The 24,964-nt window shown below is 36.6% G+C and overlaps 1 protein-coding gene across 1 annotated transcript; it reads right to left on the bottom strand.

Annotated features, from left to right (window-relative positions):
• Nucleotides 1–212: 212 nt before the first annotated feature.
• Nucleotides 213–23,056, bottom strand: map6d1 (MAP6 domain containing 1). Its single transcript, XM_030160058.1, has 3 exons — nucleotides 22,150–23,056; nucleotides 18,866–19,160; nucleotides 213–887 (listed from the first exon to the last, which is right to left on the bottom strand). Exons 1-3 carry the CDS (start codon nucleotides 22,680–22,682, stop codon nucleotides 810–812), a joined length of 906 nt encoding a protein of 301 aa, XP_030015918.1. The 5' UTR covers nucleotides 22,683–23,056; the 3' UTR covers nucleotides 213–809.
• Between the last annotated feature and the right edge of the window lie 1,908 nt (nucleotides 23,057–24,964).

The following is a 24,964-nucleotide window of genomic DNA, read 5'->3' as shown; positions in this document are numbered from 1 at the left end:
ATAGATAAAGAATAAGAATATGTCATCACCATAATTACACTGGCTTCGTTTCTCATTCAAGCTGTTAAACAAGCGTAACACTTTACATTTCTCCACAGTTTCCCCTGGCCATTGGAATAATAACAGTTTATTGCAATCAAAACTCTATTCATACAATCTCATAAAGTGCCTGCCAAACCAAAATTATGTGATAGAAAAAAAGCAACTGAGAGAAGCGTTAAGAACCTAATACTCTTTTATTGTCTTTTCACTTACATTATTTATACATGTGCTCATTTTCTTTAACAATAAATTTACAAAATAATAGACTGAACATTACTTTTCTCAAAACAGCAAACTAATTGAGTGATAACTTATGTAGATTTTTGATCAAAGTCAGGCAGATTTCTAGCAACACCAAAATGCAACAAATTACTCTAAGCATACACACTTAATGACACACCACAACTTTGTCATTCATTATTGCAGCTGATTCAACTTTATATAGAATAAAAGGACAAATACCGAATCACACACTCGTACAAACACACACAGCGGCCATGTTTCCTTTGTCTAAACAGGGTGGGGGGAAAAAAGCGTGTTTCAAAACTATTTCCTTACATGCATATTCATTTCCATAGCAGTAGGGCAGAAAGGAGTGGAAAAGGGGCGTCGCTTTATGGTCTCCATTTGGGATACTGATGCTCTGACAGAATGATACATTCCTTGCATAGATTCTTGTGTTGTGGAATGGACTGAAAACATTCCCCCTTGTCGTCGCCTTAAACCGAACCGGCCAAAGTGGGATGTTTGGTGAATCAGAGCGGCGGTCAGATGTTGAAGACTCTGGATCCACTCTGAAAGACGGCAGAAGGGTTTGGAGGCAGCTTGGTCCTCACCAGATGCTCCTGAGTCGAACAAAGACAAGAGAAGCAGAGTCAGACGAGCGTAAGAGCAGATCTGAAGGTGAAAAACGCGGAGAGCAGCAGAGAAGGGGCTCATACTGGACCCATGAAATGAGAGGAGACTGGGTGGGGTGAGCCGTCACAAAACATCAGATCTGCTGTCAGGGCGCTACAAGTCGGACTGTGTTGCTCTTTTACTGCTTACTGCTGCCCTGTTCTGCTGATGGCAGCTCTTCTCTAAGCCTGACTTACGAGAATGCTGAACGTAAAAAAAAAAGCTGAGTTACTATTTGACTTCGGCCACAATTTCAACGTTTTAGTTTGTTTCATCCTGCAGTGCTTATGAAGTTGGACACTGACTGCACCCACTTGAATATCCTCCACCCTATCCCTTATGGTGCAAAAAAAAAAAGAAACATTCTCCTTAGAGCTGGTGTCTGTTCTGGGCTTTTTAGTTAAGGGGATATTAAAGGGGTCATATTTTGCTAAACCCACTATTATTATTTATTTGTGTATTTGGAGCCTAATAGTTCAAAAAGGTTGAATTTGAACCCTCCAGGTTCTCCAAGCCTATCTTTATATTCATTTTAGCAAAAATCGAGTGGATTTCTACAACCTGTTTTAATTCCTGCTTAATTTTTTCGTCTGTAACTAGTTACATCACGACATTTACACATATAAGGTCAAGACTTCAGACAAACATCTCTCCAAATACGCCATCATTTTTTGTCAGCAGCAGCGGTTTTAGTCCATACTGAAAATATGTCCAAACTTCAAGCCAATTACCTAAACAGCTAAAATTTACTTAGGGGGTCAAATGAGTGGCCATTTTTGTCAAAAAAAAAAAGTTGTAAGAAATGCATAGAACTGTGTTGAAATAATGCTAATACATTTGTGCACAGACTACTGATATTATTTGACAGTGGAAGCTCTATTTTCAGAAATACTGGATTTGGAATAGCACGTGTATGTGAAAACTTTTGCTGGAGGACGGACGTGACATTACCCATGATGATCTGGTCAGTACCAGTACTTTATTAGTGATAAACTAGTTCACTAGTAGGAAAAAGTATGAACTTATTTAAAGCACTGAGGGGTAGGATTAAATAAGTTCATACTTCTTCCTACTCCTTTTCGACCATGCAAAATTCAGACTTGTATGTGGGGGGAGATAGATTCTGTCCATTTGAATGTTTTATTCTGTTTTTATTTTGTTTTTTTGTTGGTTTTTTTTGCATGCTCAAAATAAATAAATAAATCAAATCAAATCAACTTATATACTTACTATTGCTAATTCTCCTCTTATTCATAAATGTTAGTATTGTGGATCTAAAACAATAACAGCTTAACAAAAACACAAAATGTGGCAGTGGACGGATGTGACATGGTTGTTACGGATCCCATCATACTGATGCTCAGCAGCCATGTCACCGTTTCCACAAATGATCCCTGTGCAAAAACTAGTATCAGAATTATTTATTGTGTAGTTTAACATCATACTAAAGAGTAAATAACAATATAGAATTGTTATTTCTTTATAAAAATGCTTATTATTAGAAAACTGTTGATTTAAAAAGTGATGTGTGACATTCTTAATGTATGTATTGGTGTAACATAAGCAGGATGGATTAGCACCATACTCCATATTGCAACCTGTAAAAATAAAACGTGATATGTCGTTTATAATCTTGTAAGAAAAATTGGGGAATCTAAAAGAATAGAATATTTGTTTTTCAGGTACATTCAGTTAAAATATAACTTGGCCATTTGTGACATGAAAATATAGCATTAATTGTGATGAAATTGGACATTTTTGAGCTGAAAACATAGTTCATATGACCATCAACATGTTGCAACAGAACTGAAATCCTGTAAATTTGCATAACTTGCATTTACCAACACACAGTTCCTTTGGGGATTCACTTATATTGATTTCTTATGCACAAAGACATAAATAAGACCTCTAAGCAAATTTTAGCCGTAAAATGTGTAGTTGTTGGTTGAACCAGACAGAACAGCACAGCCAACAACCTGGAAGGGGTGGGGCATGAAGTGGCTCATTTGCATTTAAAGGGCCAGCGCTCAAAACGACCTTTCTGGTGTCTTTACTCAGAAACGGGGTTGAAGATGGACCTGTGGAGTTGAATTAATGAAGAATTCAAACCCAAGTATAGCATTTACAGTTTATGTAGACCACAGGGAAATCCTTACTATATAATGCACGTTCAATGTCTGTCCGTCCAATCGATGTTGCAGCACAGGAGGGCGTTTGTACAGATTTTTCCTCAGCCTTCACAGGCCCGATTGCCGCCAAACTCACCAAATGAATAGAAACATTACCTGACTATCTACTAGGCACAATTTTATGTCCGTATTCAAATGTTGTGAGGTATGCTGGGCGATTTTAGCCACTCATGCTATCGTACAATGGCACCACGGGTACAGTGCCGCTAGTGTTTTAAAATGCATAATTCCATTTAAAAAAAGTAAAATATCTCTCCTTTAACTCCAGTCCACACTCACATTGTAGGTAACAGTTATCCACTATAACAGAAGATGCACCTGCTATGAAATGAAAAGATGAATACAGATTTCCTTTTCTTATTTGTCAGACAGATGGAAAAAGAGTTAATTATTTTACCTTCCATCTGTCTGACAAATAAGAAAAGGAAATCTGTGTAAGTTCTAGTAGACAGTATGAACCTAACTGGACTGAAAAGATGAAGTTATCCATTGTGTCTGTCTACTGTTAACATGGCAGACACTGAACAGTAACCTCTCCATCTGCAGACATAATAAAAGGTTCATTCTAAGGTCAGGAAAATGCAATACTTATGACTTTCCACATATGAATGAATACTACTGAACTAATATTGTGTTGAATTTCATAGTCAGGTCCATAAATAGTTGGTCAGTGACAAAAATTCTGTAATTTTGTGGACTTTCACCATTGTTTCAAGAGGTGTAACAGAAATATCACATTAACCATTTAGAAATTACTACCATTTATTTTAATGTAGCTGACCTACAAGCAGCGTCATTGCCAGATGTGGCCTGTTCTCTCATTATTCTACTGGCAAAATTTCTGTCGCTGTCCAAATACTGTATTATCCTAAATCCCCCCGGGGCTTACACATAGGACTTTTAAACAAAATGCAATCAGTGCAAATTACATTAAATTAACTTTAATACAAGTGTAAAGACAGCCCTAAGTAGTAAAACTATGTTTAACATAAGTAAATATGGATTTACTTATGATGAGCTCTGTTGCACTCTTAAAAACTAATCTCTATTATCTCTTTGATGTATGAATTATGAGGACCTTAGTCAAGATTATTTTCCTGAGTGTTTTTATTACTCTTTAAGCATGAAAAAAAACAATGTGATTGAAATTTTTTTAATTAAACTTTTTTTAATGTAGGTACATAAATGCCCACTCAGCTGGACACCATGTGTTTAATTTTTGAAGCAAAGAAACATGCATTTAAAATGCAATATCAGAAAGTGATATACTGTGTGAAAACTACAGAATATTTTTTTAATGCAGCTAATCTGATGTTTTCTCACATTTGAGCATACTCTGATACTAGTTATTACTCCTTCATGGAGATAATATGCAAAAAAACAACCTTTTTGTTCATGAAAACTGTTTATTACAGTCTACAGGGTGGGGAAGCAAAATTTACAATGAACATTTAATTGTTTTTTCTCAGCAGGCACTACATCAATTGTTTTGAAACCAAACATATATGATGTCATAATCATACCTAACACTATTATCCATACCTTTTCAGAAACTTTTGCCCATATGAGTAATCAGGAAAGCAAACGTCAAAGAGTGTGTGATTTGCTGAATGCACTCGTCACACCAAAGGAGATTTCAAAAATAGTTGGAGTGTCCATAAAGACTGTTTATAATGTAAAGAAGAGAATGACTATGAGCAAAACTATTACGAGAAAGTCTGAAAGATACTATTAAAGAAGAATGGGAGAAGTTGTCACCCGAATATTTGAGGAACACTTGCACAAGTTTCAGGAAGCGTGTGAAGGCAGTTATTGAAAAAGAAGGAGGACACATAGAATAAAAACATTTTCTATTATGTCAATTTTCTTGTGGCAAATAAATTCTCATTACTTTCAATAAACTAATTGGTCATACACTGTCTTTCAATCCCTGCCTCAAAATATTGTAAATTTTGCTTCCCCACCCTGTAATAACAACTAGCAATTGATTTATACTCAAACATGTAACTGCAGATCAGGTTTATCAAGAACAGCAAAGTTACAGTAATGGTATGAATTGCAGTGTATGAGATGATGCATGAGTGTCCAATGTGTTGGCTGATATGGAACTAAAACCACAAAATCCATGAATATGCAAGAGAACATTTGCAAAATAACTGTCCACTGCAGTGACCACTATGCATGAAAGGGTTAAGTGAGTATGTGTGCGAACCCAAAATAGACCCCTAAAGACTGACTTCTTAGCATTTTTTCTCCATTCAGTTATTATTATCCTCCGCAGTTTGCATTTTTCAATAACTATCAGGTATTTTCCTATATTAAATTGACTGATCATGTAGATGTTAATAACCGCTCAGAGTAAATTCAAAGGTTATTATATCAAAACAGAGACAACTGAAGAAAAAATGTACTTTTTCATCAAAGTACTTCATTGACTGAAGATAAAAACAAGTGTCTACGACTGCTGTCATTTCTCAAACTACATGAATTTTACCAGTGAATCACAAGGTTCCTGCAGGGTCTTAAAAGTATTGAATTTACAAATCTGCATTCAGTGCCTTTAAAAAAAAAAGGTTTTAAAATGTATCAAATTTGATATGGTAAGTCTGAAATTATGTTGCCATAAACTTGTTCACTGTGATGTGTTTAAATGTGTCTGTTAATGTCTAAACTGCAAAGAAAGTAACGTTAGTCGACTCAGTTCCACCTGTTCTAAATCAACAATTTATATTGAAATTAGGAACTAATTATCGCTAACTTTGCAGCCCCCAATGAGAAATTACTCAGAACGGTGGAAATGAAGGCGTTGGAGTAAATAAGTAAATTTTCCTATATTCTAGGAGTCACAAATTTTTGCCAGTTTGGCTGTGAAATAGGCATTAAATTCTGTTCTAAGTCGTCTTAAATTTAACTTGTAGAAACCTGTAGGAACCCTGGAATCAGTCATTCACAAAATGACAGTGTTTTAATGTTTGCTACAAAGCCTCTGTACATCAAAAAAAGACACATCAGATACTTCTGAAAAGCAGAGAACTGAATTTTGCCTGAATTATTCATATGTATTGATAAAATTAATGGTTCAAAAGTTATTAAACATTTTATATCTGTAGTTGCTTTTGGTCACTGGTGCCTTTGAGGGTTGAATGTTTAATTAAAATGCAACTGTTTGCTCACTCTCATTAAAATAATTGCTACCCATTCTCTCCTCAGCTAACATTGAGGAAGCATATTTTTCTATTTTCAATCATTTTTTCCATATTTTACACTGTGTGTGTGTGTGTGAGCTACACATCTACACTACTATAAGCATAAAGACAGTTCTAATTCAGAGCTCTGCTGCACAATTAAAAGCTAATCTCTGTTTAGTGAATTATTATTATTATTATTATTATTATTATTATTATTACCATCGCCAAGTGTAATGGCAGAGATCACTTTGCTTTGTATGTTTGTTTGTTTGCGTGTTTGCTTGTTTGTTAGCAACTTTATGGGAAAACTATTACAACCATCTTTACCAAATTGTACCCACAGATAGGCCTAGGCCCTGGGACGAACCCATTAAATTTTGGGCCAAGTAGGCCAAAGTTCAAGGTCACAGCAAGGTCACCAAATCTCAAATTTTCCTATCTCTCATCATTGAGCAATTTTCAAAAATTCATAAAAAATTCAAAACGACTCCGATTAGCCTCCAATTTGATACACCCGTAGTTTATAACAATATCTTGTATCTGGCACAAAATTGTCCACATCCACTGTGGAATGTGGACTCTGTGGACATTTCAATTTAACATTGAAAATCCCATTTATGACTCATTTTTCATTATAACTCAACAAATATTGATTGGAATCTAATATAATTTGACATGACTGGTACCAAGCTTCAACTTTTTCTGCTGTATGGAACAACCTTGAAACTGTTTAATTTATAAAGAAATAGTCGATCCACACATGCACACCATTCAGGGTGCTTGGCGGAGGTTTGCGTTCTCTGAACACTTGTGTTTTCATTGGGGTTTGTCTGTTTGTCTGTTCGCAAGATAATTCAAAAAGTTACGGACAGATTTGGATGAAATTTTCAGGAAATGTTTATACTGCCACAAGGAACAAATGATTACATTTTGGTGGTGATTGGGGGGGGACACTGATCTGCCTTGGTGGAGATCTGCACTCTGAGTGTTTTTCTAGTTATTATTATTATTATTATTATTATTATTAAAGATTATTGACGTAAACCAAATTTACATGACATCTAATCAACATGGAGATGCTCTCTTATCCAAATTAAAATAAATGCCTGGTTTGATCCCCCCTCTGGAAACATCCAGTGTCATAAGACCTCAGGGTGCTACAGCTGTCATATTTGATGGTTGGTCCAGTCCTGTTAGCTCTATTACCGTTTCCCATCTGAACCAGGATGTTGAGAGAAATTCAGCAGCATCATAAAAATAAATTAGCTTTAACTTCCTCAACTCGTATCAAAAAGAAAAACCCCTCAAGTCCAAGTTAAAACTGGACCAAGTTCTAAATTTAGTGTCAGATAAGAAAGAAGTAACACTACAAATGTAATCTTTTTAAGGTAGTTTTAAAGATTGGTGCAATATTATTTAAAGATACAGCATGATTTGGGCTTGGAAATGGTGCAGCCTAGTCTGTATCTCATAAAACTGATGATGCGCTGTGGGTATGTTTTCATGGATAATTTATATTCTTCTTTAACTGCAGGAAATTGGCTTCTGATGTCAGTGAAATTGGGCCAGGCTATTTCAATTTACCTGCGTATCACTGTGGATTGCAACAGCTTTTATCAGAGGAGTCTTTGGAGATTGTGGGTTAGCTATCTCTGCAGCGCTGTGGGAGGTGAAGAGTGAGGCATGTTGGTGTGCATGAGCTTATATCTGCCCTGACACACACACACACACACACATATATCCCATCTATCCTGCCCTGTGTAGCAGCCAGGTCTGCCTCTCTCCTAAATTAGATTGGTGCCAAAGAAGACTGCAACCCTGTGCAACAACACACTTTAACAGATAATCCATCAAACGGCGCTCTCCTGCCCCTTCCCCCCACTGCTCTCCTTCTCTTATACTCCATCACCTATCTATCACACACCACTGCATCCTTTACTGAACTTTCTCCACATCTTTCTGTGTCTTTCACCTCAACTATTTGATGCCTTTTATGTTGCTGCTAATACAATCCGCTCTCCTCCTCCTCCTCCTCCTCCTCCTCCTCTTCCTCTTAGCTTTGCCAGTTTGGCACTAGATACTCCTCAGTAGTCCAGGGCAGCGTGGGAAAAGGGAAGAGGTCCAAGAGACTGAAACAATGAGAGACAGTGGAGAGTAACCGGGGAAGAAATCCTGGCTCAGGGGATGTACCAGGGAAGGAGACAAGAAAAGTAAAAAAAAAAAAAAAAAAAAGAAAAATCTGGGATTAAGAAAAATTGGAGAAAAGGCTGTAAAAGTGAATTTTAGGATGCATTGTCCCTGCAGCCTATCTAAACCTCTTTATGCAGTTTAAAGCTTTCCATTCCATTTCCATTCCTCCATCGAGTATCTACGAAAACACAGCAGTGTTAGACATTGCTTTCAAAAGTTAAGCTGCGTTGCCCAGGAGCGTGCAATCCTGAACGTCAGGGGAAGGCTGCCTCTAAGCTGACTATAAACAACCAGAAATTTGTCATAGGTTGTCTCCTGCAGAACAAGAGGTTTACACTCTGCATGCTAAATATGTTCCACCCCATCCAGCGTTTTTGTCTCGCTCATCCCTGACACACACTGCGGATTATACAGCCCATCCTCACAGATCTGTTTTCCTGGTGTTACCGGGCCTGACTCCGAACAGCCGAACATTCAGGGCTGTGTTTACGTCAGACGAACCGGACAGGCTGGGCGTCAGGTTTAGAAGAAGTTTTGTTCTCTCATCATCTGACAGCTTGCACCCGCTCTCACTGGGATGTTTTAAATAAGGCGAGTTCAGCGAGTTCACAATAACACCGCTTGTGAGAAAGAAGCGGCAGCATGTTCTAATCGGTCAGCTGTCTGCTACGTGACATAAAATTAGAGACGGCTTTCATCTGTCGAGATGGATTTTATCATTCTAGGTGGGGGAAGCACACAATTTCACAAATTGATTTGAGGAATAATGAGGTTTTCATGGCTGCCTGACTCCTTTATAATCAAGAGCAGATTTATTTTGATTTCAGGGCTTATTTGGACTTAAACATTCAATCTTTTAATGAATGAACAGCTTCCAGTCTGTATTTTTGATTCAGATGCTCTCCTACAGTTGCGGAAAAAATTATTAGACCACCCCTTGTTTTTTTCAATTTCTTGTTCATTTTAATATCTGGTACAACTAAAGGTACATTTGTTTGTCATCAGATAACACGGTCAAACAAAATTTTCTGCACTTGAAAAACAGTGGGAAGAAGTATAACTTATAGACTCCCACCCCCCTTTTACAAACTAATAATTAAGTTAATTCTGCTTCCTTTGCTTTAACTTTTTTTTTTTTTTAATTTTTACAATAACACAAAACATCTATACAAACCATTCACCATACGCTTTTTTAGTCACCTCACACACAATCAGATTTGCATTATCAACCTTTTTTAATATAAACTATATAATTTATATGCGCTTTAAATATTTACGACAAATACAGTCATTAATAAATGTAATAATATCTCCTAATCATGATAGTCTGTGTTAAATACAAGTTGGCCATACACAGTAATATCTTCTTTTCTGCGTTCTTCTAGATATTCACTTACTCAAATAATGTTATATATTGTGTTAATATACTGGATTTATACATCCTTTTAAATGCATAAACTGAAGAAGATATTTTTAAATTTTAATCCAGATTATTCCACAGATGTACCCCTCTAACAGAGAAACAGTTGCGGAAAAAATTATTAGATCACCCCTTGTTTTCTTCAATTTCTTGTTCATTTTAATGTCTGGTACAACTAAAGGTACATTTGTTTGGACCAGGGGTCTCAAACATGCGGCCCAGGGGCCAAATGCGGCCCACAAAAGGTTCCAATCCGGCCCGTGAGATGAATTTGCAAAGTGCAAAAATCCCACAGTCAAGACTGTGGAACTCATTTTAGATCAGGTTTCACATACAGACCAATATGATCCACAGTAAAATAATAATAGCATAATAACCTACAAAAAAAATGACTCCATATTTTTTTCTCGGTTTGATGTGAAAAAAATAATATTACATTATGCCTATAAATAATGACAACTTCAAATCTTTGTCTTTGTTTTTGTGCAAAAAATAACATTAAATTATGAAAATATTTACATTTACAAACTATCCTGTAACAATAAAATGTGAATAACCTGAACAAATATGAACAACTTGAAATGTCTAAAGAAAATTAAGCACAATTTTAACAATTTTCTGCCTGTTACTCAGTGTTTAGTGTCTTTGTAGATTCGATCCATAATGCACATGTAGAAATGACAAGATGAGGCATAATATTGTTAAAATTGCACTTATTTTTGTTAAGAAATTTCAGTTTTTTCAGGTTATTCACATCTTTTTTGTTTGGATACATTATAAAAGTAAGTATTTTCATAATTTCATGGGGGTTTTTTGCACTAAAACAAAGACAAAAATTTGGAGTTGTCATTATTTATAGGTTATTATGTTATTATTTTACTGGTCCTGCCCACTTGAGATCAAATTGGGCTGAATGTGGCCCCTGAAAGAAAATGAGTTTGAGACCCCTGGTTTGGACGAATATAATGATAACAAAAATAGCTCATAAGAGTTTAATTTCAGAGCTGATATCTAGTCATTTTCTATGTTTTCTTGATAATAACCAAAATCACTTAAGTTCTTAAATAGCACTGTACTGCCAAAAACTGCTTCTACACATTCCATGTTTTCTTTTCTGTCTGTTTTAGTCACATGATACACACAGGAGTTAGTACTTGATTGCATAACCATTGTGAAATATTATTTGAATTTAGATAGTTGAATTCTTAAGTTTAATCACATATTAGTCAGTATTAGTTAGGATTCCCTCAGTAATAAAGTTCTTAGGATAGGTCACATCTTGGTCAATTACTAAACTGACAGATTTATGATCACAGGACTTAGGTTTTACCTTAGGCACACTTTTAAATATATATGCTCATAGACGATCGTAGATGACACCAGTCCATTTTCTGTGACCCAGCCCACCTAGCACAAGGGGGTCAGCCCATAGTTTGAAGATCAGTTTACAAGGATTATAAAAGTGATTTGCATTGGAATGTCTGGATCCATTTCCCTGTTTGGGGTGTGGATCCTCAACTGATTTATATTTTGTTTGTGGTCAGATCAAGTCAGTAATAAATTTATAAAAATGAGACCTAAAAGAATCCGGACTTATTCTTGGAGCTTCCAACAAAAAAACACGTTAACAATTGTTTTTGATGACTTTTGATGGTCTAATAATTTTTTCCGCGACAGTATACACTAAACCTTCAAGTTTGTAGCAGTGCTAATGTTGTAGGTAAGTAGTTCATATTAAGGCTGTGCAATTAATCGAAATTCAATTACAATTTCGATTATTACACTCAATGATTACAAAAATTATGTAATCGAGAAAAAACGATTATATATTTTGAGTTTTAATTCATGCACACGCAAGCTACCAAGAGCTGCAGGGCCCCGCCCCCCCCTTAGCTACAGCTGTCAGCTAGCCGGCAGGTCCACCTCACGAGGAAAGTTGTACCTAGAAGTCTTGAAAAATGGAGAGAGAATCACAGCAGAAGCGCTTGGTAAACAAAAAAGGCAAGCCAAATTCAATTGTAGGGAATCACTTTGGGTTTGATGAAGAGCAAAAACACATCACGTGCAAAAAGTATTTCGTAGTTGTGTCTGCACCGACTGCTAACACAACAAACCTTTTTAACCATCTAAAGTTTAACCACCGCCACCTTTATGATAATCTGATGAAAAACCAAAACACAAAAAAAACAACTCCGTCTGCAATGCAATCTTCAATCTCTGAATCTCTTTATGCTGCAACTCCCTACTCATCAACATCGGAGAGACACCAAAAGAAAACAGACTCCATTGTCCATTACCTGGTTAAAGGTATGTGCTCCATTAACACCACTGACAACTCGGGCTTCAGACATATGGTGAATACACTGGACAAACGCTATGTTTTGCCTTCAAGATATCATTTTACACGAGCTGCTACTACACTGAACATACTTGAATTTATAATTTGCACTTTACGTGAGTTGTTTTTTTTTTTATTGCTACAGTTCTATGACAAGTCTATTGCAGTTTAATTCCAGGGCACTATTTGTTTACAAAAGGAAACATACTTGAATTTACAGTATACTTATTTGCATTCAAAGATTTTTTTGTTTCGTACAAAAGTGAACATACTTTGTTTTAGTGTTTAAAAGCTTTACTTATGTTTAAAGAGTATATTTTACATTGTTTTGCAAGAAAAAAAATAAACAACTTTAAGGTTAACAAATAATCATGATTTCAATTATTGCTAAAATAATTGTGATTATTATTATTTTTTTAAATCAAGCAGCCCTAGTTCATATATTTTGGAGAATGCCCTCACAGACTGATACCAGTGCCGTGACCCAGTGTAGTGCACTGGAGTGGGATGTGTTATGCATGGTCAGACACTTCTGTAGGGGCTGGTGAGTCAATAATGAGCTGGCAGTGTGTGGGTCAACGGTCACCAGGGTGGATTATCTAAGATCAGCTTGATTTGCTGCCAGGCTGGTTTGTGTCACACTGGCGGATTGTGGTATGACTAAAAAAATGCCCAACTCCACAGAGAATGTGCAGAGTATAGATGTGTGTGTGTTTCTGTGCAGGCTAACATGCAGCCAGCGGCACAGCTCTTCTTAATGTGCTATGAACCCTCACTCCAACTGGGCCAGTGTTATTAATAGAGTCCGTGTCCTGCCACTGACACCTCTCACTTTGACCTCCATCACCATCACACAGGATACTGAGGCACACAACGGCTTAATAGAGCAATCGTTATTCAGGACATTATGCAAATGAGCTGGAGGTTCCTTTTTTTACCCACAGATGCATTAATTGCTTTTTCCCGAAACTCTCACTCACATCCGAGTCACAGTAGAGCAGGTCAGCCACAGCTTCTACCCCAAAAACAGCCCCTGGTACCTTCCAGTCAGACGAACCACGCTGACCCATGCCAGAGCAGGCCTCGCTTTTTCCACTGGTGGCAGATGGCAACAAATGGTACGGGAGGGGAAGAGGGATAGCACTAAACCTCTGGAGATTCCCAAAAACTGTTTGATGCTTTGTCACGCAACAGCCGAACTGACCAATCCAGGATCGGGACAGTAATCTGGAGTGACCTGAGCCAAGCTGTGTGATTAAAGCATCACCTTATTTCATTCTGTTCTGCTACCTTTCAAAATCTGTCACAGCTTGTACTCTGTCTGTTTTACTGAGGCTTAAAATAACATTATGCCGCATACAGTCAGTATGATAATAAGCATCACATCCACCATAACATTTTTTTTTCAGTTCTGTTCCACTCCCTGCTCACCAAAACACAGCACTGAACCCACTTCATTTCCTCCAAAGCTCTCAATAGCATCACATCCAATACCTTAGAGACCTCGTCCAGTTTCACTTCCCTTCTCACCATCTCAGATCAGCAGATGCCGACCTTCACACCTCCAATCATCACACCCTAGGGCAGTGTTTTTCAACCTTAGGGTCGGGACCCCATGTGGGGAATTCAAAGGGGGTTGCCTGAAATTTCTAGTACTGATAGAAATAAAAAATGAAAACTTACTAATAAAAAATATATGGTGAGTTGACAGACAATCCCAATACATAAAAGACATGACAAACTCTGAAGCTGAAGCACTGTGGTTCTCTTTATCTGTCAAATGTTCATTGTGGTCAGTTTCAGATGCTGCAGCTCTTTCATAATTCATAGTTCGAGTTATTGTTTGTTCAGTATTAATTGTCAGCCTTGTAAATCCAGCTGGACTGACTGTACATATCCTGACCATGGAAAATCAAATTCTCACTTTGTGCAGTAATCTACACCTGGCTTTTCTGCCTCCGTCCATAATAATATACATTATATAGACTAAATGTCGTCTAAAATTAATGTTTATTTGCAACATAGTATAGCAAACTATCAAATAAAAAAAAAATTAGTTTTAGCAACAAAAAAAAAAAAAGTATCTGTTTTGAATGTCTGGGGTCGACAGAGATTTGAGATGTTAAAATGGGGTCATGACCCAAAAAAGGTTGGAAACCACTGCCCTAGGGGGTAAAGCTGTTGCTATTGCTGCCCCAAACCTGTGGAACTCCCTCCAGAACATCCACAAGTCAGACTCACTCCACTCATTTAGAGGATACATCTGATCCCTTCTTTGGAGAAAAGTCTATAATACCTGACTCCTGTTGAGTCTGAAGCACATTAACCTCCTAATGTTCTATTTATATTAGTTTTTGCGCCATTTTCTGTACTGTGTATGCATGTAAAGTATCTTTGAGTATTAAAGGGGTCATGTTTTGCTAAACCCACTTTTATTAGTCTTTGGTTCATTTATTTGTGTATTTGGACCCTAATAGTTCAAAAAGTTTTAATTTGAACCCTCCAGGTGCTGCAAAGCTATCTTTATATTCATTGTGGCAAAAACTGAGTGGATTTCTACAACCTGTTTTAATTCCTGCTTAATTTGTTACATCTATAACTAGTTATGTCACGACTTTTGCACATATAAGGTCAAGACTTCCGACGAACATTTCTCCAAGTATGACATAATTGTTTGTCAGCAGCAGCGGTTGTAGACCATACTGAAAATATGTCCAAACTTCAAGTAAAATGTTCAGTTATTGGTTGTATTAATGAACTCAAGTGGTTGAAGGGGACAGAGCAGCACAGCCAACAACCTGGAGGGGGTGGGGTGTGAGGTGGCTCGTTTGCATTTAAAGGGCCAACGCTCAAAACGACTTTCTGATGTCATTACTCAGAAATAGGATTGAAGATGGACCTGTGGAGTTGAATTAATGAAGAATTCAAACCCAAGCATAGCATTTAACGTTTATGTAGACCACAGGGAAATGTTTTAAAATGCATAATTCCATTTAAAAAAAGCAAAGTATCACTCCTTTAAGAAAAGCACTGTATGAATCCAACTTATTAGTATTCTCTAGCTTCTTGAATCTACACATTTTCTTGTTTCTTCACTACTCTGGGACAACCAATGGAGTATCATTGGCTTGTGGACCTTACAATACATTATAAGTTATTATTTTTATTTTTAACCTTTGCCAAAGACTTAACATTACTGTACAGTATATGTTGTATACATCTTCTACTGGGATTTGATGTTACAGTCTAAATTCTGTTACACATGTTGCTCTTGCTTTTGATTTTATTACTGTTTTGCAATTCTTATCACTGTCTCTTACCATTTTTAATACTATTAATACTAATACTATTAACACTGTTAATATTGTTCTTGCTTGTCCGGCTGTAATTGTTTTTTTTTGGGGGGGGCGGGGGGGTTGGCAGCTATAACACAGTATATTTCCCCAGTGCAGGACTAAAGACTTAACTTATCTTATCAGGAAAATCTTACTGAGATTGTAAATCCTCTGACCAAGAAAAATCATATAAAATACAAGGAAGATATAAAACAACAAATCTGAAGAAGTTGTTGAAATATGTATAAATCAGGTAAAACCCCAGCAGCCAGACGTTTCTGGTTTAAGTCATTTCAAGTCTTTTTAAAAGTGTCCAATGTGACTTAAGATTCAGGTCATTTTGTTGATTTCAGGAACAGCATATTTAATTGTATTTTCACCCAAATCACTTTAGACATTTGGAACAGACAAAAAAAATAAATGCTGAGATTGAAGACTATAACTACTTGTACTTTTTTTTGGCAGATATAGTTTTGAGGATACAACGGAATCAGATTGAAGATACATTTACTGTTGAGAAATACAACAGTGTGATCTTGAGCTTTGAGAAACACTGATATTTTTCACCGTATTCTAAGATTTTATAGACTAAACAAATAATTGATTTGTCATAAAAATCCACTGATTAATTGATACTGAAAACTGGAAAGCCCCATCCTCAACAGCACACTGGCTTCACAGAGATAGTGATTCACAACGATTTCTTAAATGCATTTTGTTACCTCCACCAGGAGGTATTGTGATCACTTTGTGTTTGTTTGTTTGCGTGGTTTTTTTTATTAGCAACTTTAATAATAATAATAATAATAATAATAATAATAATAATAATAATAATAATAATAATAATAATAATAATCTTTATTTATATAGCACTTTTCATACATAGAGACTGTAGCACAAAGTGCTTTACATATCAGTTTAAAAATCAGTACCACCCCCCACCCATGCACCCACACACCCACCCACCCACACACACACACACACACACACACACACACACAAACACACAAACACACACATATGTAAACCCACAAGCTCACACATACTTAAAAAGACTGACTGAGCACGGGTAGACCAGAGCGAAAAAGTAAAAGTAAAAGAGGGAAAACTATTCTAACCATCTTTACCAAATTGTACCTACCGATAGGCCTAGGCCCTGGGACAAACCCATTAAATTTTGGGCCAAGTAGGCCAAAGTTCAAGGTCACAGCAAGGTCAAAAAATCTAAAGTTTTCCTATCTCTCATCATTGAGCAATTTTCGAAAATTCATAAAAAAAATTCAAAACGACTCCAATTACCCTCCAATTTGATACACCCGTAGCTTATAACAATATCTTGTTACCTTATGTTTTTGCAAGGGTTTGTTTTTTTGTTTGTTGGTTGGTTAGCTAGCAAGATAACTCAAAAAGTTATGGACAGATTTTCATGACATTTTCAGGAAATGTTGATACTGGCACAAGGAGCATATGATTAAATTTTGGTGGTGATTTGGGTGGGGGGGCAGATCTGCCTTGGTGGAGGTCTTTGCTCTCCGAGTGCTTTTCTAGTTTCTATTTGCACACGTGAAAGTGTTTAAATAAAAACATCTTGACATATAGTGGTTTGTAGAATATCAATCGCTGTGACCATGACCTTGAACATTTGTTTTGTTGCACTAGAGCCTAACACTACACATGTAAGATGTAAAATTAGAATAAAATCAGATTAGTTTTGTTTTTCAAGCTTTAATTTATATCAGAATTCACCTCACATTGACAAATGGGTTTTTTTCTAATCTTGACCTTGTGCCTAGAATGACTAAAATGTAATCATTCATGGTCAAATCAGGATTTCTGCAAAACTGTCTCAACGTCACAGACAACTGAAGTAATTATTGTTAGTTTTCCACTCTAAATGTATGCGATTCAAATACATACACTGAGATAATATTATTTCTCTCTCAATATAAGTAAAACATTAGTACTTCACCGCAGCAAACTCCATAAGTTGTTTCTTAGCAGACAAATATATATATATATATACATACACACATAGGTTTATTTTTTCTTGAACAGTTTCAGCCTAAAATGAACCAGAGTTGCAGAATTACTCTCATCAAGCCTGTTCTATTCAGGTCAAAGTAATGAGTGTAGCTCCAGCACACAGTTACCTAATACAGTACATGGCCTGTTTTAAACAGCTGGGTCACTTTGAGCTGCTTCGGGACAGAATGCTGTATCACTTTTCTAAGATGGTCCAACAGCAACAGGCCACTTGGGAGATGAGTGAAGATGACTTTCAGGAGCGACGAGCTGCAGTTCAAACCTGTAGCTCCTTCACTTTTCATTCCTGTACATAACACAGCTCGTCTGACTAAATGGTTGCATTATAGTGTTTTCAGTAACACTTTATAATAAGTACACACTATGAAGCATTAGTTAAGCATTAACAAATACTGAATTCATCATTTATAAAGCATATTTCTGACATGAATACTCATTAATACATGTTTTATAAGCACACAGTTATAATGGTTTTACTCATCATTAGTATGCTCATCTACATTGTGCTTAATGATTGTATTTTCATACTTTATAAATTATGGATTCCGCATTTAAAAATTATGTATTGCATCACTTGCAAACCAGTTATGATGTGCATTTATGCTTGCACATACGCTATTCAGACATGTACTAATGGTTAGTGAATATGTTAGTGTGTATATTATATGAACTCACAAATTCATTTTCCAGTAGATGTCCTATAAACAGTTATTAATACAGGAATTCATTATTTCAGGTAGTTATAAAGCACTTACTACTCATTAATTAAGTATATGGTGTGAGCTCATCTAAAGTGTGGACTATCTATGCCATATAAAGCATTTACAAATGAGATTTAAAGGTTGGCAATGCCTAAAGACTCACAAAAGTTTCAGTTATTCTAACAAAGGAAAGACACAGCACATTGGATTATCAAACAAACTGCATGACTGAATGATGAATGATTATGATTATGAATGAGTAATAGTAAAACATTTATAACTATGCTCATAAACCATATACTAATGAGTATTCATGTCAGATATATCCTTTATAAATAATTAATTCAGTATTTGTTAATGCTTAACTAATGCTTCATAGTGTGTACTTATTTTAAAGTGTTACCGTGTTTTCTTTTAATGCAGCTCAACAGGAGCTCTAGTGAGTGTTAGCATTGATTTTAAAGTGTTTACTCCCATTGTTGACTCCCCGAAAATGAAATATTTCAGCTTCTCTGTGCTCACCTCTCCTTTCGTTCCATCTTTGTCGGGCAAGATGCTCTGCTGAAGGCTGGAGGGGCTGTGGGATGTGGGCTGGGGGACGGAGACAGGCTGGACGTGGGACGCAGCAGAGGGGATGATCTGATCCACCTGATGCAAACCACCGGTCCTGTGAAGGTCCCCGCTGTAGGCAGCCTGGTAGCTGGTCTCAGGTGGGATATGTGTGATCTCTGACCCTCCTGGCCTGCCATATTGAACTGGGGGGTTTTTCCTTGCACTTTTGGCTGGTTTCACCCCCGTCCATGGCCTGTACTCGTGCCTGGATGAAGACAGATGTATCAGACTGAGAGAGAAGAGATACTGCAATGCTCTGAGGATTACAGACAAAAGTTTACAGTTCACCTCCAGGTTATACTAACATGGTGTAACATGAATGAAAAGCAGCAAAAGCACGGTTTTGCTTTTATTGATCCTGAGTGCAGGCGCTGCTTTCAATCAAATATATATACTGCTCTCTACAAACACATATGAATGTTCGTTAGTTTAGTTTTATTTCCAGCACATAAAATCATCAGATAACAACATGGTCAAACAAAATTTTCAGCACTCGAAAAAGGAGTGGGAAGAAGTATAACTTATAGACTCCCACCCCCTTTTTACAAACTAATAATTAAATAAATTCCACTTCCTTTGCTTTGTTAACACTTTGTTTTTTTAATTTTTACATAACACAAAACATCCATACAAACCATTCACCCTACACTTTTTAGTCACCTCACACACAATCAGATTTGCGTTATCAACCTTTTTTAATATAAACTATATAATTTATATGCACTTTAAATATAATCATTAATAAATGTGATAATATCTCGTAACTAGAAGCACTCGGAGAGCGCAGACCTCCGCCAAGGCTGATCAGTGGCCCCCCCCGTGGGCCCCCCCACGCCAAGGAGGTTATGTTTTTGCCAGGGTTTGTTTGTTTGTTTGTCTGTCTGTCTGTCTGTTTGTCTGTCCGTTAGTGTGCAACATAACTCAAAAAGTTATGGACAGATTTTGATGAAATTTTCAGGGTTTGTTGGAAATGGGCCCCCCCGTGGGCCCCCCCACCCCCGATCACCACCAAAATGTAATCATTTCTTCCTTATCCCATTTCCAACAAACCCTGAAAATTTCATCAAAATCTGTCCATAACTTTTTGAGTTATGTTGCACACTAACGGACAGACAAACAGACAAACAAACAAACAAACAAACCCTGGCAAAAACATAACCTCCTTGGCGGAGGTAATCATGATAGTCTGTTAATTACAAATAGACCATACACAATAATATCTTTTATGCATTCTTCTATAGATATTCACTTATTCAGATAATGTTCTATGTTTTGTTATTATACTGGATTTCCACATCCTTTTAAATGCACAAACTGAAGAAGACATTTTTGATCCACATTATTCCACAGATATATCCCTCTAACAGAGATACAGTCACGGAAAAAATTATTAGACCACCCCTTGTTTTCTTCAATTTCTTGTTCATTTTAATGCCTGGTACAACTAAAGGTGCATTTGTTTGGACAAATATAATGATAACAACAAAAATAGCTCATAAGAATTTAATTTAAGAGCAGATATCTAGACATTTTCTGTGGTTTTCTTAATAACAGCCAAAATCACTTCAGTTCTTACATCAATAGCTATGGCATTGTACTGCCAAAAACAGTGCTTTTAGGCATGCCATGTTTTCTTTTCAGTCTGTTTTAATCACATGATACACACAGGAGTTAGTACTTGATTGCACAGCCATTGTTTTTGATGAGTTTTGATGGTCTAATATTTTTTTTTCACACTTTTGTACACTGGCTTTTTATGTTTGTTCTATACAATGTGAAATGCTAAAGCAGGGGTGTCAAACTCATTTTAGTTCAGGGGCCACATTCAGCTAAATTTAATCTGAAGTGGGCCGAACCAGTAAAATAATAACGTAATAATATATAAATAATGTCAACTCCAAACTTTTTTCTGTATTTTAGAGCAAAAAAAGTTCTTTTTAAATTATGAAAATGTTTACATCTACAAACTATCCTTTCAAAAGATGTGAATAACATGAACAAACTGAAAAAAATAAGTGTAATTTTAACAGTATTCTGCCTCAGTTTATCATTTACACATGCACATTATAACTTACAGATCACAATGGATCTACAAATACACAAAAACATTTAGTAACAGGCAGAGTATTGTTAAAATTGTACTTACTTCTCTTAAGCCATTTCAGGTTGTTCATATTTGTTCAGGTTATTTACATTTATTTATTTATTTATTTGCAAAATTATACTTTGTTTTAGCGTAAATACATGAAAATATTTACATTTACAAAGAGAAACATATGGAGTTGTCATTATTTATATGTTATTATGATAGTATTTTACTGATCTGACCCACTTGAGATTGAATTGGTCTGAGTGTGCAACCTGTACGAAACGGATTATTAATATCTTCAGTGTAATTTTTGTATTTCACAAATTCATCCCAAGGGCCGGTCTGGACCCTTTGGCGGGCCGGATTTGGCCCCCGGGCCACATGTTTGACACCTGTGTGCTAAAGGGAATAACTGATGACCCCCATATCCATGCAGGCTTATGGGTCGACCCTGAAATCACTGAACTATTAACCCTTTCATGCATGAACTGTGAGAACCTTAGTCAAGATTTTTTTCTTCAGTGTTTTTATTCCTCCTTAGGTATTAAAAAAACAATGCGATCGAGTTTTTTTTTTTTTTTTCTATTGAGTTACAAAAATATCCATGCATTTAATTTTTGAAGCAAAGAAACGTGTTTAAAACCCAATATTAGAAAGTGATATGAAAACAATGAAATAAAAACACTTTTAATACTGCTAATCTGATGTCTTCTCACATTTTAACATATTCTAATGCTAGTAATTACTCACTTCATGGAGATAATATGCAAAAAAAAACTTCTTGTCTAACAAATAACAATTGATTTACACTTAAACATGTTAGTGCAGATCAGGTTTATCAAGAACAGCAGAGTTACAGTAATGGTCTGAATGTCAGTGTATGGGATGGTGTGTAAGTGTTCACTGTGTTGGCTGATATGGAACTAAAACATCAAAACCCACGAATATAGAAGAGAACAGCTGGAGAAGAATTGTCCACTGTAGTAGCCTGTGCATGAAAGGGTTAATAATTTAAAAAAAAAAAAAAAAAAAAACAGCATCTGATGGACCAGCAGTGCAGGAGGACAGATGCAGGTGAAGGCAGGGTCAGTGAAGTGTCATGTACCTGTAGGAGCTGGTTTTGCTGGCATCCATCCCCTGCTGCTCCCCCTGCCTCTGGCCCCTGCCCCTGTCCTCCCTGTGGTCCCCTGGGCCCTGCTGAGGCTGGACCCCACTGTGGGAACTGTTCACCGGGCTGTCCGACACACTGCTGCCCCCGTTACTAATCCAAGGGAAATTCTCCTTCCTGGGAATGGGCCACGGCTTGAAATCCTGCTTGTATTGGGTAAGACTAGGGAAAGGCACTCCGGGCGGTTGGTAGTCCTCCCTCGGCTTATAACTGGGCTCTTTACGCGCCCTGAAGGATCCACGGGTCCCATCCCCGTGCGTCGGAGGGGAGCCGGTGCGCGGGTCCGGGCTGGAGTAGTTATTCCCGGGTGCGCGCTCCGAGGCTGAGACCTGTTTAGTAACGGATCGCACTTCTTGATCGGCGATGTCCGAGTAGTTTTGGATGGTGAGTGGAACAGAGAGATCCGATTTGTCGAACTGGTTCCAGAACCGAGCCAAGCAGCACACTCTGCTGATGCACGGCCAAGCCATCCCCCTAAGTACTGGACTAGGTGGGAATAAAAAAAAAAAAAAAAAAAAAAAAAAACAATGGAGAAGAGAGAGAGAGAAGAAAGAAAATCAAAGAAAAAGAAGAGAAAAGGGGTGGAAACAGAAGAGGCTACATTCACTCAGAGGATCGCCCTCCATTCGCGTCCGATCGTGGGAATGTGAGAAGATCCAGAGTCCAGGAGTCCATGTCAGCAGAGGAACAGTGCCAGCGGAGATTCAACCGGTCTGTCGGGGACCGTCATTGAATATTCCACTCACGTGGTCTGTGACAGAGCCTCCACTATGCAGAGGAATCTGTGGCAAATTATTTTCCGCATCTTCACAAGATCCCATAGTGTCCGCAGCGATGCCATATGTTTTCAGGATTTTTACGCACACCTGCGCACTTTAAAAAAAAAAAAAAAAAAAAAAAAAAGAAACACCATCTTGGGCGTCAATTTACTGCTGCCCCATTTAGAACCACTGCTAATGTAGTCTACTTCAAGCCTATGCTGAGGTTACATAATTCTGATGCAGTATATAGTATACACACCCAATTAAGCAGTGTTCATTTTCCAGAGTTGGGTTAATGAGTGTTAATTTGAGTGTTGTTTTGGTGTTATTTTTGTCACTTCTTTTGTCTTCCCCAAATAATTCATCACCATCTATTAAGATATCATCTGCGTTTTGCATTTTTCATTGAAAATCTTTATTTTCCTTTATTTAAGTTACTGATTCATGTAGATCAGGGGTGTCAAACTCATTTTCTTTCAGGGGCCACATTCAGCCCAATTTGACCTCCATTGGACCGGACCAGTCAAATAATACCAATAATAGCCTATAAATAATGACAACTCCAATTTTTTTATATGCAAAAAATATGATTAACCCTCCAGTATCCGGGTGCGCCTTTTAGGCACACTTTGCACTTTGTTTTAAAAAACTTCATATTATTTTTCACAATTTAAATAAGGTTAGGATTCAAAAGTTGTTCATTTTTGCATGATCTTTAAAATTCTGGCCACCAACTAAAATTTGCACATTGTAAACAAAAGAAAATTACAAGACCAGCATCTGTCTCCCAAGTGTGCCTAAAACGCACAATTTCTTCCATTTGATATGTATGATTAGGGCTGACCTTGAGTTACAAAAACAAAATCAAATTAGAGCAGAAAAATGAATCAATATATAATATTTAAGAGTTTGATTTATAGGTGTGCATTTTACGCACACTTGGTGACAGATGCTAGCATTTTTGTACATTTGACCTAGCGCCAAAAATAATAATGCAAATTAACCAGTGTTGGAGTTAATCAATGACATATGCCAGGCTGCAAAAATCTAATAACATGTGAACCAATCTTTATGTAGTATGTTGGGGAAAAAAAAATATTTTTTTGTTTTTTGCATCCAAAAAAAAGGTTAGTTTACATTACAAACAGCATTTAAAGGGTTAAAAAAATGTGACAGTTATTGAGTATTTGGTATTTTTATATACGTCTCAAGTTGATGAAATATGAAAAAGTGTAAAAGAATTAAAAACAAACTGTATGAAATTTTTTTGGACATTATTCCACAAGTGTGCAAAAAAGGCACACTTGGTGCTTAGTAAGGGCCTTGCTAGACAGGATACTGGAGGGTTAAATTATGAAATCATTTACATTTTACAAACTATCCAAACAAAAAAGATGTGAATAACCTAGAAAAAGCTGAAATTTCTGAAGAAAAATAGGAAGAAATAATAAGAAAAATGTGATCAGTATTATGCCTCAACTTATGATTTATACATGTGCATGCTATCATCAGATCTACCAAGACACAAAACAGGCAGAATATTGTTAAAATTACACATATTTGTTTTTGGACATTTCAGGTTGTTCATATTTGTTCAGGTTATTGACGTTTAATTATTAAAGGATATCACAATTAAATGTTCATTGCAATAAATCAAAGAGAAGAAATTGGAGTTGCCATTATTTATAGGCATAGCGTCATATTATTTTTTTCACATTAAACCAAGAAGAACATTTGGAGTCATTATTTCTAGGTTATTATGCTATCATTTTTGAGTTTGACGTCCTTGACTGTTAATATCTTCTGCACTTTGCCAAGTCATCCCAACGGCCAGATTGGAACTTCTGGCGGGCCGGTTTTGGCCCTCAGGCCTCATGTTTGACACCTGTGATGCAGATGTTCATAAAAGCTCTGAGTAAATTCAAAGGTTATTAGATCAAATCAGACAAAAAAAAAGTGACTTTTCCAGCAAAATATATTAACTGAACATA

This window comes from Sphaeramia orbicularis, chromosome 17 (assembly GCF_902148855.1).
Source record: "Sphaeramia orbicularis chromosome 17, fSphaOr1.1, whole genome shotgun sequence".
Classification (NCBI taxonomy): domain Eukaryota; kingdom Metazoa; phylum Chordata; class Actinopteri; order Kurtiformes; family Apogonidae; genus Sphaeramia; species Sphaeramia orbicularis.
This window is presented reverse-complemented; position numbering and strand designations above follow the sequence as displayed.

Bases quoted from the DNA above. Each gene is read 5' to 3' on its own strand.
- map6d1 (XM_030160058.1), bottom strand. From the start codon at position 22,682: ATGGCTTGGCCGTGCATCAGCAGAGTGTGCTGCTTGGCTCGGTTCTGG. The intron at 19,161-22,149 runs GTACATGACACT...GTCTTCATCCAG, and splicing joins AGCAAAACCAGCTCCTACAG to GCACGAGTACAGGCCATGGA. The intron at 888-18,865 runs GTGAGCACAGAG...TGTTCGACTCAG, and splicing joins AAGATGGAACGAAAGGAGAG to GAGCATCTGGTGAGGACCAA.